Raw genomic sequence first — 15,979 nt, forward strand, 5'->3', positions numbered from 1 at the left:
ACTAAAAACCTCTCCTAAATGAGATTCTTGAAACCGAATTACTTTATATGCTAGTCAACTGACAAAATATTGTGATCAGACTGACGACTACAACATATACAAGCATTCCTTGAAGTGACCAGGTATCCGACTAGATCTCCGGGCTTTATAGAGACCTCATTCCCCTCCCGTATCTGGGAATCCCTCTCATACACTCTTATCCCTGCTTTATGGAGCAGACAGGGCTTATACGTTCAACCCGTCTATGGTTTATGAGTTAGATGTGAGGTTAAGCATAAGCGTCAGACCCCAAAGCTCACAAGCCCTCAAGTTCCCAATCGTGTGAGGTAAGGTGCATTCTGTTGCTTAGTTCGGCAATCCCCTTCTAACTCATACCATCCTTGACAAGGCTCATTCACTTTCTCAACAAGACAGACAAGACAAACACAGATAACAACAACAAACAAATAATTCCAGCAATATAAACTAAAATATGCAGTAATTCTAGACTCACCACTAGAGAGGCTGGTGTTTTAAAACCAGGAGAACCGTAACTGACAGAACGGATAGGCACAAATCAGGGGAGCACAGAATATAAGAAAAATAAAGCTTTTTCTTACCTGGCCAGGTTTTTTTGATCTGTGGTTCCCGGAATGCCTATTCCTTTTTGTTCCGTCAGCCGCGTAGCTCAGCCACCTCTTGTAGTATCTTGGTGTGTCCCTGTTCGGGCGCCAAAATGTTAGATTCAACTTTTAAATAAGTTGCTTATAGTTTATATTGCTTTGCCAAATTATTGCTTCATATAAGAAAGAGGACACGGAGTCAGGTATGTCTGTATCACAGTTCTCAGCATAAAGGACTGCCGCTCTTTAATCTTCCAAAGGCCTTTTATAGACAATTACACAAACAATAGCATCAGCACAGCCCCCCCACACAGGGCAAGGGTAAACAACAACAGGAGTCACCTGGGCTACGAATACAAGCTTCAACACCATGGCAATACAGTTACAAGAAAACAAAAGCAGCTACAATTGAGTTCAACAGCCAAAAAGTTACATTTAAACACAGATTTACATGTAGGCATCATATTAAGTGAGAACTCTAAATTAAATCCCTGACCTTATCAGTGATCAAATACCATCAGAAGAAATCTTTATTTGTGTGCAAAAAAAAATCTAAATTTCATTTGAGTATAGTGTTGAATGGCTGTGCAATTACCAGTTAAAGTAGCGCAGTGCTAAATAGTCATGGTTATGAAGCGGGTAAAACCTTCCGGAGCTAAAAGGGAACATGATGTTGGACATTAAGGAACACTAATACGACCAGAACAATCTTTAAAAATATCCCCACCACTGGAAAATATATATAATTGTATAGATGTCCAGTAGGTTGAATTCATAGATGTATAGCACAGCCCTAACCCATAATAAAATAACATTGAGTATAAGTCAATATTTTTTGACTTTCTAAAAAATTCTAATAAAATACAGTTTTGTCATAAGTTTAGGCCAAAATGTATTCTGCTACATGTTTTTGGTAAAAAAAAAATCTCAATAACTGTATATTAATTGGTTTGTGTGAAAGTTATAGAGTCTACAAACTATGGTATATGTATTTGAAAATTGATCTCAATTCTTGAGGCCCAAAAATGCCAGGACAGCACAAACACACCCAAACGACCCTTTTTTGAAAATAAAGAAATTGAATATTTTTTTTTTTATAATTTTTTTTCACATACTGTCATCAGTGAAGTACAGTGTCATCATATGACTGGTGTGGTGAGGATCGGGGACACTGACTGGTGACAGTATGTAAAAAAAAAAAAAAAACATGAAATCATTTTTTTATTACATTTTTTAAACTTTTTTAAATTTTATAACATTCTTTTCATTTTTTTTTAAAGTCACATCATTTTATCAGAGTAGTTCTATGTCACCCTAGTAGCACAGTACTACTCTGGGGGGGGGTTACACTTTGCTGTCACAGTGAAGATCATTGTAACAGCAACATTTTCAACTGTCATAAATGGGTTAACTATTCATGACAGCTGTGATTACTAGTGATCTGTAATTGGCTACAGCTAATCACATGATTCTATGATTGGCCCATGTACCATGTGATAGCTTTTGGGCCAATCAAAGCAACAGCTTTGTTGACATTGTGAGGTGGCCGGCTACCGGGATCTGCAATTCGCTGTGTCCGGTGGAGCACAGCATCCTCCTAGACCCATGCGGGCAAAATGATTTACATGTACTACGGCTGGTCGGCTAGTGGATAATGTTGCTTTCAAACCCGCATAAAAATAACAGCAAAAAAGCATGCGGTCCCAAGAAAAGCAATACCAGACCCTTATTATGCAGCCTGGCAGGTCAAGAAACAGACAAGCATACCCACAAAGGGATTGATACTACCGCATCTGAATCTGCTGGAGAAATCTGATCACTTTTAAGCTAAATTATAATATATTATTTTTTTGTTTCAATTGAATTTTCAATAATCTATGTTGAAGCAGTTTGTATTGATTGATCAAACTCATGGGTGGTAGGGTAGTTGGTTTCAGACAACCTCCTTAGGTCGTATGTTTGATTCCCAGTAAATCAAAAATGATGGAAAAGTTGACTGAAAGTTGCCACGTGTATGTCCTGCAAGCTTGGCTCTACAAACTGCTTTAATTCAATGTGTCCAAACCCTGTTTCCTACAACCTTGTCCTGTTTTTAGATGGTGCATGGACTTCCACATATACACTTAAAGGATAGACATGTTTTAGGAGGGGGGCAGCATTGGCACCCCTTTCTGCAGCTACAGATGTCATATTTCCGTTATCACACAGCCACTATCACATTTGGATAGCAACACGTGCAGCTGGAGAACGTTACTGACTGCCCGTATCTGTCTTCTTCACAGATAAACCTGGAAGCTGCCCAAATATAAAACCAGTACAGTAGGTGAATGAGTCTGGTAGAACCATTCATGATAGACTGAAGGGGCAATAGCCTGTGTAGAGGTAGAGTAGGTCATCGAGGGTGGAGTTTCAATAGTTGAGGTGAGAGATAACAAGGGAGTGAAACCAAATATACTATCGGTATGATGGTCAGGTGTCCCCAAGCTTTGGGACATATAGCGTATACTGTGTTGAAGGAGCTTTTACAGTGCGTGTTTTTGAATGTTAGCACATCATGTTCAGGAAATTTTTTGGTTGTGTTCTGTCTCAAGGGAATAATGAAATTCTCTATACAATTGCATGAAGTGCTCAAACCTTGAATGTTATAAATGTTATACACAATGTATTCCTATATAATTGGAGAAAAGTGCTGAACATCAAAACATTTCCTTTGTGTGCAGATAAAGAAGCAAAATGTAAATATTATGATACCTTTGCACCGTGCAGAATATTACAAAGAGGGTTCCAAGAAGATCCATCCTGTCCAGGCAAGGAGAAGTGCTGCCAAGTTGAATGTGCGATGAAATGTGTTGGTCCTAATTGTAAGTGGTTTCAGATATTTTCTTTGTTTATACATCATATTTAGTAATAAATATATATGAGCAAAGCTAGCAGTTCATGCTGGAGACATTTCAGCAAAAATTGGGACAGAAGTTTCACTCTATTGGAGAAATTAATTAAAGTCATTTTGAGAAGATTGAAAGGGGGAAGGGGGGAATAGTTATTTTTAAGGGTTTAATTAGCTTTAGCTAGCTCCTTCTACCTCGTACACACGATCACGAGCATGTTCTCAGTTTTTCGGTCGAAAAAAGTTCCTATCCGAAAATGCGATCGTTTGTAGCAATTCCAATGCGCAAAATTCCTACGCATGCTCGGAAACAATTGGACGCATGCTCAGAAGCATTGACTTTCATTTTCTCGGCTTGTCGTAGTGTTGTACAGTACGTCACCGCGTTCTTGACAGTCGAAAGTTCAGCGAACTTTTGTGTGACCATGTGTATGCAAGGCAAGCTTGAGTGGAATCCCATCGGAAAAGCCATCATAACTTTTTCCGACCAAAATCCCGATCGTGTGTATGCGGCCTTAGTAGAAGTTTGGTGAGTGTTGATTCGCGCTTTTCTTTTTGCGTTTTTCATTTCGTGCTTTTCAGTTCGTTTCTGAACGACCGTTCGTCAACCAGACATGTTGCGGAATAATAATGATTTGATTTGTTATATTTTCTCTATTTTTGGATGCATAGAATGCACTTTTTGGTTAAGTTCTATTGGCAGATAGCATGTCTATTTTTTTTTTTTTTAATGCACAATAAAACAAAATTGTGTAGAATAATACTTGGTTATGTGTTTTACTTCAAATGACAGTTTGGGAGTAGGCAGTTACATTTTAAAAAATACAATGTAAAATTGACAAGGGACACCAACATAGTTGTATCTTTGATCTTAAAAACTACAGGATAATAGTGTTGTGGTAACTTGCACAAATAAAAAAAAAAAAAAAGCAAAATAATATTACTCTTGATATCACTAGAAAAAAAAGCCTTTGAAACATCGTTTGCAATAACTCCATCAGTATCACCAGCAAAGCAGCTTCATTATTATCCCATTAAAGAAGAAGAGAATTGTGCGCTGCATTTGGAGATTTCATAATTTAATTTGCCACATCACAAATGTTAATTCTCCATTACAAAGATAGTTTACAAGACTGACCGCTTCTGTTTCCGAGCATGCGTGTTTGTACTTTGGACTTTTGTCCGACAGACTTGTGTACACACGATCGCAAAATCCGGCAATACACATTTGTTGGTGGAAAATTTGAAAACCTGCTAGCCAACATTTGTTGGCAGAAAGTCCGACAACAATTGTCCGATCGTGCATTCACACGGTCGGATTGTCCGCCAAAAGCCTGACATCCAACATTTCCCGTCAGAATGTCCGATCGAGTGTACGGGCCTTTCAAGTTATCCTGGACCTGTTCTTGAACAACAAAAATGCGTGCTCATTAACTACCTACCGACCCGCCTGCCTGCAGTAATTTTAGTGGGGGTGGGGCGACATGCACAGGCATCGTCACGTACCTGTACATCAGCACCTTCTTCCAAGTTCAGGGCTGGATTTTTGTCAGCAGGTTTCAGCCAATGATTCACAACTGAGACCTGCTGATCGGCTGTGTCCAATCACAGCCCAGAGCCCTATGTTGACAAACACTCAGGGCTCTGTACAGAGGGAACAAGCTCTCTGTTTCTTCTCACTGCAAAGGAGCGAGCAGGAACAAGCTGATTTTTAGTAAAAAGCACTCCACATTACCCACATTAACACTTGTTAGGCACACACTTACCCCCTTGATTACCCCGAGATGTTAACGCCTTCCCAGCCAGTGTCATTAGTACAGTGAGAGTGTATAGTATGATCACTGATTACTGTATTAGTGTGACTGGAGATGTTAGTTAGTTAGTTAGTCTACCTCCTGACCAGTGTCAGTTAGTGTCAGATTTCCCACCGTACTATCACAGTCCCACTATAAGTCAGGGATCACCACCATTACTAGTATTAAAAAAAAACATGTAGTAGAATACATTTTGTACTAAATTTATAAAGAAATTAGAATTTTTTTTTAATTCTTTTATTGAATATGTTTTATAGCAAAAAGTAAAAATATTGTTTTTTTTTTTTTTTTTTTCCAAAGCTTTTTTTTTTGTGTTTATTTGATTTAAAAAAAAAATCTAATGGTGGTCAAATACCATCACAAGAAAGCTTTATTTGTGTGCAAAAAAAAAATATCTAAATTTCATTTGAGTATAGTGTTGAATGGCTGTGCAATTACCAGTTAAAGTAGCGCAGTGCTAAATAGTTATGGTTATGAAGCGGGTAAAACCTTCCGGAGCTAAAAGGGAATATGATGTTGGACATTGAGGAACACTAATACGAACACTCTTTAAAAATAGCCCCACCACTGGAAAATATATATAATTGTATAGATGTCCAGTAGGTTGAATTCATAGATGTATAACACAGCCCTAACCTGTAATAAAATAACATTGAGTATAAAATTGGACATCCTCCATATACAAAAACTATAATAATATTTACATTATTTGTATAACCACTTGAGCTCCGGAAGATTTTACCTTCTTCACGATTAGGGATGAGCCGAACACCCCCCTGTTCGGTTCGCACCAGAACATGCGAACAGGAAAAAAGTTCGTTCGAACATGCGAACACCGTTAAAGTCTATGGGACACGAACATGAATAATCAAAAGTGCTAATTTTCAAGGCTTATATGCAAGTTATTGTCATAAAAAGTGTTTGGGGACCTGGGTCCTGCCCCAGGGGACATGGATCAATGCAAAAAAAAGTTTTAAAAACGGCCGTTTTTTCAGGAGCAGTGATTTTAATAATGCTTAAAGTCAAACAATAAAAGTGTAATATCCCTTTAAATTTCGTACCTGGGGGGTGTCTATAGTGTGCCTGTAAAGGGGCGCATGTTTCCTGTGTTTAGAACAGTCTGACAGCAAAATGACATTTTGAAGGAAAAAACTCATTTAAAACTACCCGCGGCTATTGCATTGCCGACAATACACATAGAAGTTCATTGATAAAAAACGGCATGGGAATTCCCCAAAGGGGAACCCCGAACCAAAATTAAAAAAAAAAAATGACGTGGGGGTCCCCCTAAATTCCATACCAGGCCCTTCAGGTCTGGTATGGATATTAAGGGGAACCCCAGCCAAAATTTAAAAAAAAAATGACGTGGGGTTCCCCCTAAATTCCATACCAGACCCTTCAGGTCTGGTATGGATTTTAAGGGGAACCCCGCGCCAAAAAAAAAAAAAAAAAACGGCGTGGGGTCCCCCCAAAAATCCATACCAGACCCTTATCCGAGCACGCAACCTGGCAGGCCGCAGGAAAAGAGGGGGGGACGAGAGTGCGGCCCCCCCTCCCTCCTGAACCGTACCAGGCCACATGCCCTCAACATTGGGAGGGTGCTTTGGGGTAGCCCCCCAAAACACCTTGTCCCCATGTTGATGAGGACAAGGGCCTCATCCCCACAACCCTGGCCGGTGGTTGTGGGGGTCTGCGGGCGGGGGCTTATCGGAATCTGGAAGCCCCCTTTAACAAGGTGACCCCCAGATCCCGGCCCCCCCCCTGTGTGAAATGGTAAGGGGGTACATAAGTACCCCTACCATTTCACGAAAAAAGTGTCAAAAATGTTAAAAATGACAAGAGACAGTTTTTGACAATTCCTTTATTTAAATGCTTCTTCTTTCTTCTATCTTGCTTCATCTTCTGGTTCTTCTGGCTCTTCTGGTTCTTCTGGCTCTTCTGGTTCTTCTGGTTCTTCCTCCGGCGTTCTCGTCCAGCATCTCCTCCGCGGCGTCTTCTGTCTTCTTCTCCTCGGGCCGCTCCGCACCCATGGCATGGGGGGGAGGCTCCCGCTCTTCTCTTCTCTTCTTCTCTTCTTCTTTTCTTCTTTTCTTCTTTTCTTCTCTTCTTCTTCATTTTCTTCTCCGGGCCGCTCCGCAATCCATGCTGGCATGGAGGGAGGCTCCCGCTGTGTGACGGCGCTCCTCGTCTGACAGTTCTTAAATAACAGAGGGGGGCGGGGCCACCCGGTGACCCCGCCCCCCTCTGACGCACGGTGACTTGACGGGACTTCCCTGTGACGTCACGGGGAATGCCACAGGGAAGTCCCGTCAAGTCACCGTGCGTCAGAGGGGGGCGGGGTCACCGGGTGGCCCCGCCCCCCTCTGTTATTTAAGAACTGTCAGACGAGGAGCGCCGTCACACAGCGGGAGCCTCCCTCCATGCCAGCATGGATTGCGGAGCGGCCCGGAGAAGAAAATGAATAGGAAGAAGAGAAGAAGAGAAGAAAAGAAGAAAAGAAGAAAAGAAGAGAAGAAGAGAAGAGCGGGAGCCTCCCCCCCATGCCATGGGTGCGGAGCGGCCCGAGGAGAAGAAGACAGAAGACGCCGCGGAGGAGATGCTGGACGAGAACGCCGGAGGAAGAACCAGAAGAACCAGAAGAGCCAGAAGAACCAGAAGATGAAGCAAGATAGAAGAAAGAAGAAGCATTTAAATAAAGGAATTGTCAAAAACTGTCTCTTGTCATTTTTAACATTTTTGACACTTTTTTCGTGAAATGGTAGGGGTACTTATGTACCCCCTTACCATTTCACACAGGGGGGGGGCCGGGATCTGGGGGTCACCTTGTTAAAGGGGGCTTCCAGATTCCGATAAGCCCCCCGCCCGCAGACCCCCACAACCACCGGCCAGGGTTGTGGGGATGAGGCCCTTGTCCTCATCAACATGGGGACAAGGTGTTTTGGGGGGCTACCCCAAAGCACCCTCCCAATGTTGAGGGCATGTGGCCTGGTACGGTTCAGGAGGGAGGGGGGGCCGCACTCTTGTCCCCCCCTCTTTTCCTGCGGCCTGCCAGGTTGCGTGCTCGGATAAGGGTCTGGTATGGATTTTTGGGGGGACCCCACGCCGTTTTTTTTTTTTTTTTTGGCGCGGGGTTCCCCTTAAAATCCATACCAGACCTGAAGGGTCTGGTATGGAATTTAGGGGGAACCCCACGTCATTTTTTTTTTTAAATTTTGGCCGGGGTTCCCCTTAATATCCATACCAGACCTGAAGGGCCTGGTATGGAATTTAGGGGGACCCCCACGTCATTTTTTTTTTTTAATTTTGGTTCGGGGTTCCCCTTTGGGGAATTCCCATGCCGTTTTTATCAATGAACTTCTATGTGTATTGTCGGCAATGCAATAGCCGCGGGTAGTTTTAAATGAGTTTTTTCCTTCAAAATGTCATTTTGCTGTCAGACTGTTCTAAACACAGGAAACATGCGCCCCTTTACAGGCACACTATAGACACCCCCCAGGTACGAAATTTAAAGGGATATTACACTTTTATTGATTGACTTTAAGTATTATTAAAATCACTGCTCCTGAAAAAACGGCCGTTTTTAAAACTTTTTTTTGCATTGATCCATGTCCCCTGGGGCAGGACCCAGGTCCCCAAACACTTTTTATGACAATAACTTGCATATTAGCCTTTAAAATTAGCACTTTTGATTTCTCCCATAGACTTTTAAAGGGTGTTCCGCGGCATTCGAATTTGCCGCGAACACCCCAAATTGTTCGCTGTTCGGTGAACTTGCGAACAGCCAATGTTCGAGTCGAACATGAGTTCGACTCGAACTCGAAGCTCATCCCTATTCACGATAAGAGCATTTTCCTTATTTAGTACTGCACTGCTTTAACTGATAATTGCGTGACCATGCAATACTGTACCCAAATTTAATTTGTATAATTTTCTTCACACAAATAGAGCTTTCTTTTGGTGGTATTTGATCACCACTGGGTTTTTATTTTTTATTATATAAAAGAAAGACATTTTTTAATTTTGTAACATTCTTTTCATTTTTTTTTTTTTTTAAAGTCACATAATTTTATCAGAGTAGTTCTGTGTCACCATACTAACGCAGTACTACTCTGGGGGGGGGTTACACTTTGCTGTTACAGTGGAGATCATTGTAACAGCAACATTTTCAACTGTCATAAACGGGTTAACTATTCATGACAGCTGTGATTAGACATGTGCACACTGAAATATTTCGTTTTGGAATTTCGTTTTCGTCCGAAAAATAAAATTTAGTTACTCCCGAAATTCGTTTTTATTTATTTAGTTTTTCGTAAAAAATTGCATTAGTCCGAAAATCCAAATTAAGGTCGAATCTGTCATTGAAGGCTTATGGTGTCTGTCAACACCGTATAGTTTACCTGCTCTGTCGAATCTTCTTATAACTTTCAACAGACACCATAAGCCAAAGTACGTGTGTACTTAGTTCTAGCTATTTTACTGCTCCTCCTCTTTGGTTACAATCAGCCAATAACATTCATCATCATCATCATTATTTTTACTAATCTTTTCTCCCCTACGTCGAATCTTTTCTCTCTACGTCGAATCTTTTCTCTCTATGTCGAATCTTTTCTCTCTATGTCGAATCTTTTCTCTCTATGTCGAATAATCTTGGACTAATAGAGCTAAGGTTAGGCACATTCGACCACAGGTTTGATGGACACAGATTGTTATTGTCATCATCATGTTGAATCTCCGAAAATAAAGCATTTGTTTATGTTGGATCTTTCGTTTTTCAGATTCTGCACTTTCGTTATCGTTTGTTAAAACAATAACGAAAATACCTGAAATTTGGACGAAAATGCATTCGGACAAAAACGAATGCACATGTCTAGTCATTACTAGTGATCTGTAATTGGCTACAGCTAATCACATGGTACAGGGTTCTGTGATTGGCCCATGTACCATATGATAGCTTTTGGGCCAATCAAATCAACAGCTTTGTTGACATTGTGAGGCGGCCGGCTACCGGGATCTGCAATTCGCTGTGTCCGCTGGAGCACAGCGCCCTCCTAGACCCATGCAGGCAAAATGCTTTACATGTACTACGGCTGGTCGGCTAGTGGATATTGTTGCTTTCAAACCCACATAAAAACAACAGCAAAAAAGCATGCGGTCCCATGAAAAGCAATACCAGACCCTTATTATGCAGCCTGGCAGGTCAAGAAACAGACAAGCATACCCACAAGAGATTGATACTACCGAATCTGAATCTGCTGGAGAAATCTGATCACTTTTAAGCTAAATTATAATATATTATTTTTTTGTTTCAATTGAATTTTCAATAACCTATGTTGAAGCAGGTTGTATTGATTGATCAAACTCATGGGTGATAGGGTAGTTGGTTTCAGACAACCTCCTCAGGTGGTGTGTTTGATTCCCAATCAATCAAAAATTATGGAAAAGTTGACTGAAAGTTGCCACATGTATGTCCTGCAAGGTTGGCTCTACAAACTGCTTTAACTCTATGTGTCCAAACCCTGTTTCCTACAACCTTGTCCTGTTTTTAGATGGTACATGGACTTCCACATATACACTTAAAGGATAGACGTGTTTGAGGAGGGGGGCAGCATTGGCACCCCTTTCTGCAACTACAGATGTCATATTTCCGTTATCACACAGCCACTATAACATTTGGATAGCAACACGTGCAGCTGGAGAATGTTACTGACTGCCCGTCTCTGTCTTCTTCACAGATAAACCTGGAAGCTGCCCAAATATAAAATCAGTACAGTAGGTGAATGAGTCTGGCAGAACCATTCATGATAGACTGAAGGGGCAATAGCCTGTGCAGAAGTAGAGTAGGTCATCGAGGGTGGCATTTCAATAGTTGAGGTGAGAGATAACAAGGGAGTCAAACAAAATGAGCCACTTTACAGGCATACTATAGACACCCCCCAGGTACGAAATTTAAAGGGAATATTACATTTTTATTGTTTCACTTTAAGCATTATTAAAATCACTGCTCCAGAAAAAACAGCCATTTTTAAAACCTTTTTGCCATTGATACATGTCTCCTGGGACAGGACCCGGGTTCCTAAACACTTTTTATGACAATAACTTGCATATTAATGTTTAAAATTAGCACTTTTGATTATTCATGTTCGTGTCCCATAGACTTTAACGGTGTTCGCACAAATTTTTTGTCTGTTCACATGTTCTGCTGCAAACCAAACAGGGGAGATGTTCGGCCCATCCCTAGTTATCATTGAGAATCATGGGGTACAACTTGTCAAGCAACTCGGAGGTCCAAAGTCGCCCAACTGTGAAACAAGTCATATATATTTTAATAGAAAGGAGCTCTCATTTATACTTGCATTTACATCAGCAGAACAAATGCAGGAAGTGATGTATGCACATGGGCCAGAAGCAAATGTGTGCAGATGCCAAAGAAATCAATGAACCCCACCCACACCAAATCTAACTACCACATCCACCCCCACATTAAGCACAAGTACATATCATACCCTTATCCAGAAAATGAGCAGCACCTCCTCTTTGCTAAAGAGGGAACTCGCCATGTCCACCTAGATGGAGATCCTGACCAGCACAGGAACTTCTGGGTGATAACAATGATTTATTTCTGGGTCAGAATACGAAACCACACTCTTTTGATTCTTGCTGCGAATATTTGATCGCAACCACTATTAGAATTTTATTATTTTTGTTTATTTGCAGATATGCAAATTTGTATTTCTACTTATGATATTTAAAGGCGTTCGATAAGAAATGGTGTCCCTTGGTTAGCAACAGGTGAAAGACAAAAGGCCCAGTTTGAGCTCTGGTTCACACTGACAGAGGGAGGAAATCGTTCAGCTGAAATCATACACTTTCATTCCCGCATGTCAGTCCCGACTGCAGGGGGAATTTCAGAGACATCTGTGCAGGTTTCTGCACTGATATCAATACAAACTGCACCCCAAAGTTGCACCAATTAAAACAGTGCAATTGTCACCACTTTGACATGTCAAATCGCACCAATGTGAACTAAAGCTGACACATACAACACTGCCTATCCACCAGCTGAATTCATTACCTGCAATACTCCACAGCTGTTATATATAAAGATTCCACCTTTATCATTTACTTGCCGGTGTGCAGAAGCCTAGGTTTACATTTTAGCGATTTGTCATGCAATTTGAGAGATCAAATCACATGACTATTGGCAGCAATGGCACTGTTCCAATCGACGCAACACGGATTTTGTGGTGCCGCACCAATTTGCTAAAGTAGTTCCTGCACTACTTTTGCCGATTTCAGGTGCGACTTCAATAGACATCTGTGTATGAAGCCACACGGATGTCTATCAAGTCGCACCTGAAATCACACTGACCTTGCTACTTTGAAATTGTGCTACTTCAAGTGATGTAGCACGATTTCAAAGTAGCATCAATGTGAACCAGGGCAAAGAGATTAGTTTTTTGGTGCACAAAAACATTTTGAAATAAAATATAAGAGATATTGCACTTTCCCAAAACCACCGCCCACAAAAACTAAAGAGAAAGAAAAGTAGAAGAAAAGAAAAACACCACAACAAAGCTCAATAATGTACTTTTATTTTACCAGCAGAAAAACAAAAACAAAAAAAATTTACATTCATTTACTAGCTTCAAAAAAATTTGGACAGGATATATGGTGCTACATTTAGCAATGGGATTTTAAGGGCCCTGCTCATAGGAGCTTACAATCTAAAATTTGACAAAACCTTAGAGTGGACACAGCTTTAATTTCAGTGTATAATGGGCAACACATCACATTTTTATCTGCAAGATTATAGAAACATACATAACAGTCATTCTTACAAATCATTCCAACATAATATTAAAAGACTTATTCAAAACACCCACCACTAGGGATGAGCCGAACACCCCCCTGTTCGGTTTGCACCAGAACATGCGAACAGGAAAAAAGTTCGTTCGCACACACTAACACCGTTAAAGTCTATGGGACACAAGCATGAATAATCAAAAGTGCTAATTTTAGAGGCTTATATGCAAGTTATTGTCATAAAAAGTGTTTGGGGACCTGGGTCCTGCCCCAGGGGACATGGATCAATGCAAAAAAAAGTTTTAAAAAAACAGCTGTTTTTTCAGGAGCAGTGATTTTAATAATGCTTAAAGTCAAACAATAAAAGTGTAATATCCCTTTAAATTTCATAGCTGGGGGGTGTCTATAGTATGCCGGTAAAGGGGCGCATGTTTCCCGTGTTTAGAACAGTCTGACAGCAAAATGACATTTCGAAGGAAAAAACCCATTTAAAACTACTCGCGGCTATTGCATTGCCGACAATACACATAGAAGTTCATTGATAAAAACGGCATAGAAATTCCCCACAGGGGAACCCCGAACCAAAATTAAAAAAAAAAAAAAATGACGTGGGAGTCCCCTTAAATTCCATACCAGGCCTTTCAGGTCTGGTATGGATATTAAGGGGAACCCCGGCCAAAATTAAAAAAAAAATGATGTGGGGTTCCCCCTAAATTCCATACCAGACCCTCTGGTATGGATTTTAAGGGGAACCCCGCGCCAAAAAAAAAAAAAAATGGTGTGGGGTCCCCCCAAAAATCCATACCAGACCCTTATCCGAGCACGCAACCTGGCAGGCCTCAGGAAAAGAGGGGGATGAGAGTGCACCCCCCCTCCTGAACCGTACCAGGCCACATGCCCTCAACATTGGGAGGGTGCTTTGGGGTAGCCCCCCAAAACACCTTGTCCCCATGTTGATGAGGAAAAGGGCCTCATCCCCACAACCCTGGCCGGTGGTTGTGGGGGTCTGTGGGCGGGGGGCTTATCGGAATCTGGAAGCCCCCTTTAACAAAGGGACCCCAGATCCTGCCCCCCCGTGTGAAATGGTAAGGGGGTACTTACCCCTACCATTTCACTAAAAAACTGTCAAAAATGTTAAAAATGACAAGAGACAGTTTTTGACAATTCCTTTATTTAAATGCTTCTTCTTTCTTCTATCTTCCTTCATCTTCTTCTTCTGGTTCTTCTGACTCTTCTGGTTCTTCCTCCGGCATTCTCGTCCAGCATCTCCTCCACAGCGTCTTCTATCTTCTTCTCCTCGGGCCGCTCCCATGGCATGGGGGGAGGCTCCTGCTCTTCTCCTCTTCTTTTCTTCTCTTCTTCATTTTCTTCTCCGGGCCGCTCCGCACCCATGCTGGCATGGAGGGAGTCTCCTGCTGTGTGACGGCATCTCCTCGTCTGACGGTTCTTAAATAACGGGGGTGGGGCCACCCGGTGACCCCGCCCCCCTCTGACGCACGGTGACTTGACGGGACTTCCTTGTGATGTCATGGGGAATGCCACAGGGAAGTCCTGTCATGTCCCGTGCGTCAGAGGGGGGCGGGGTCACCGGGTGGCCCTGCCCCCTGTTATTTAAGAACCATCAGACGAGGAGACGCCATCACACAGCGGGAGCCTCCCTCCATGCCAGGATGGATGCGGAGTGGCCCGGAGAAGAAAATGAAGAAGAGAAGAAGAGAAGAAGGAGGAAGAGAAGAAGATGAAGAAGAAGATGAAGAGAAGAGCGGGAGCCTCCCCCCATGCCATGGGTGCGGAGCGGCCCAAGGAGAAGAAGATAGAAGACGCTGCGGAGGAGATGCTGGATGAGAATGCCGGAGGAAGAACCAGAAGAACCAGAAGAAGATGAAGGAAGATAGAAGAAAGAAGAAGCATTTAAATAAAGGAATTGTCAAAAACTGTCTCTTGTCATTTTTAACATTTTTGACACTTTTTTCGTGAAATGGTAGGGGTACTTATGTACCCCCTTACCATTTCACACAGGGGGGGGCCGGGATCTGGGGGTCCCCTTGTTAAAGGGGGCTTCCAGATTCCGATAAGCCCCCCGCCCGAAGACCCCCACAACCACCGGCCAAAGTTGTGGGGATGAGGCCCTTATCCTCATCAATATGGGGACAAGGTGTTTTGGGGGGCTACCCCAAAGCACCCTCCCAATGTTGAGGGCATGTGGCCTGATACGGTTCAGGAGGGGGGGCCGCACTCTCGTCCCCCCTCTTTTCCTGCGGCCTGCCAGGTTGCGTGCTCGGATAAGGGTCTGGTATGGATTTTTGGGGGGACCCCATGCCGTTTTTTGTTTTTTTTTGGTGCGGGGTTCACCTTAAAATTCATACTAGACCTGAAGGGTCTGGTATGGAATTTAGGGGGAACCCCACCTCATTTTTTTTTTAAATTTTGGCCAGGGTTCCCCTTAATATCCATACCAGACCTGAAGGGCCTGGTATGGAATTTAGGGGGACTCCCACGTCATTTTTTTTTTAATTTTGGTTCGGGGTTCCCCTGTGGGGAATTCCCATGCCGTTTTTATCAATGAACTTCTATGTGTATTGTCGGCAATGCAATAGCCGCGAGTAGTTTTAAATGGTTTTTTTCCTTCGAAATGTCATTTTGCTGTCAGACTGTTCTAAACACGGGAAACATGCGCCCCTTTACAGGCATACTATAGACACCCCCCAGCTATGAAATTTAAAGGGATATTACACTTTTATTGTTTGACTTTAAACATTATTAAAATCACTGCTCCTGAAAAAACGGCCGTTTTTAAAACTTTTTTTTGCATTGATCCATGTTCCCTGGGGCAGGACCCGGGTCCCCAAACACTTTTTATGACAATAACTTGC

The 15,979-nt window shown here is 42.2% G+C and overlaps 1 protein-coding gene across 1 annotated transcript in view; it reads left to right on the plus strand.

Moving 5' to 3' along the window:
* The window catches only part of LOC141141324 (uncharacterized), a 128,587-nt gene that overhangs the window by 13,523 nt on the left and 99,085 nt on the right, over nucleotides 1-15,979 (plus strand). Inside the window, exon 3 of the mRNA XM_073628997.1 lies at nucleotides 3,323-3,463. Coding sequence (XP_073485098.1) covers nucleotides 3,323-3,463 — 141 coding nt within the window. The remainder of the gene's footprint in view (nucleotides 1-3,322; nucleotides 3,464-15,979) is intronic.

Source organism: Aquarana catesbeiana, linkage group LG04, assembly GCF_042186555.1.
Source record: "Aquarana catesbeiana isolate 2022-GZ linkage group LG04, ASM4218655v1, whole genome shotgun sequence".
Classification (NCBI taxonomy): domain Eukaryota; kingdom Metazoa; phylum Chordata; class Amphibia; order Anura; family Ranidae; genus Aquarana; species Aquarana catesbeiana.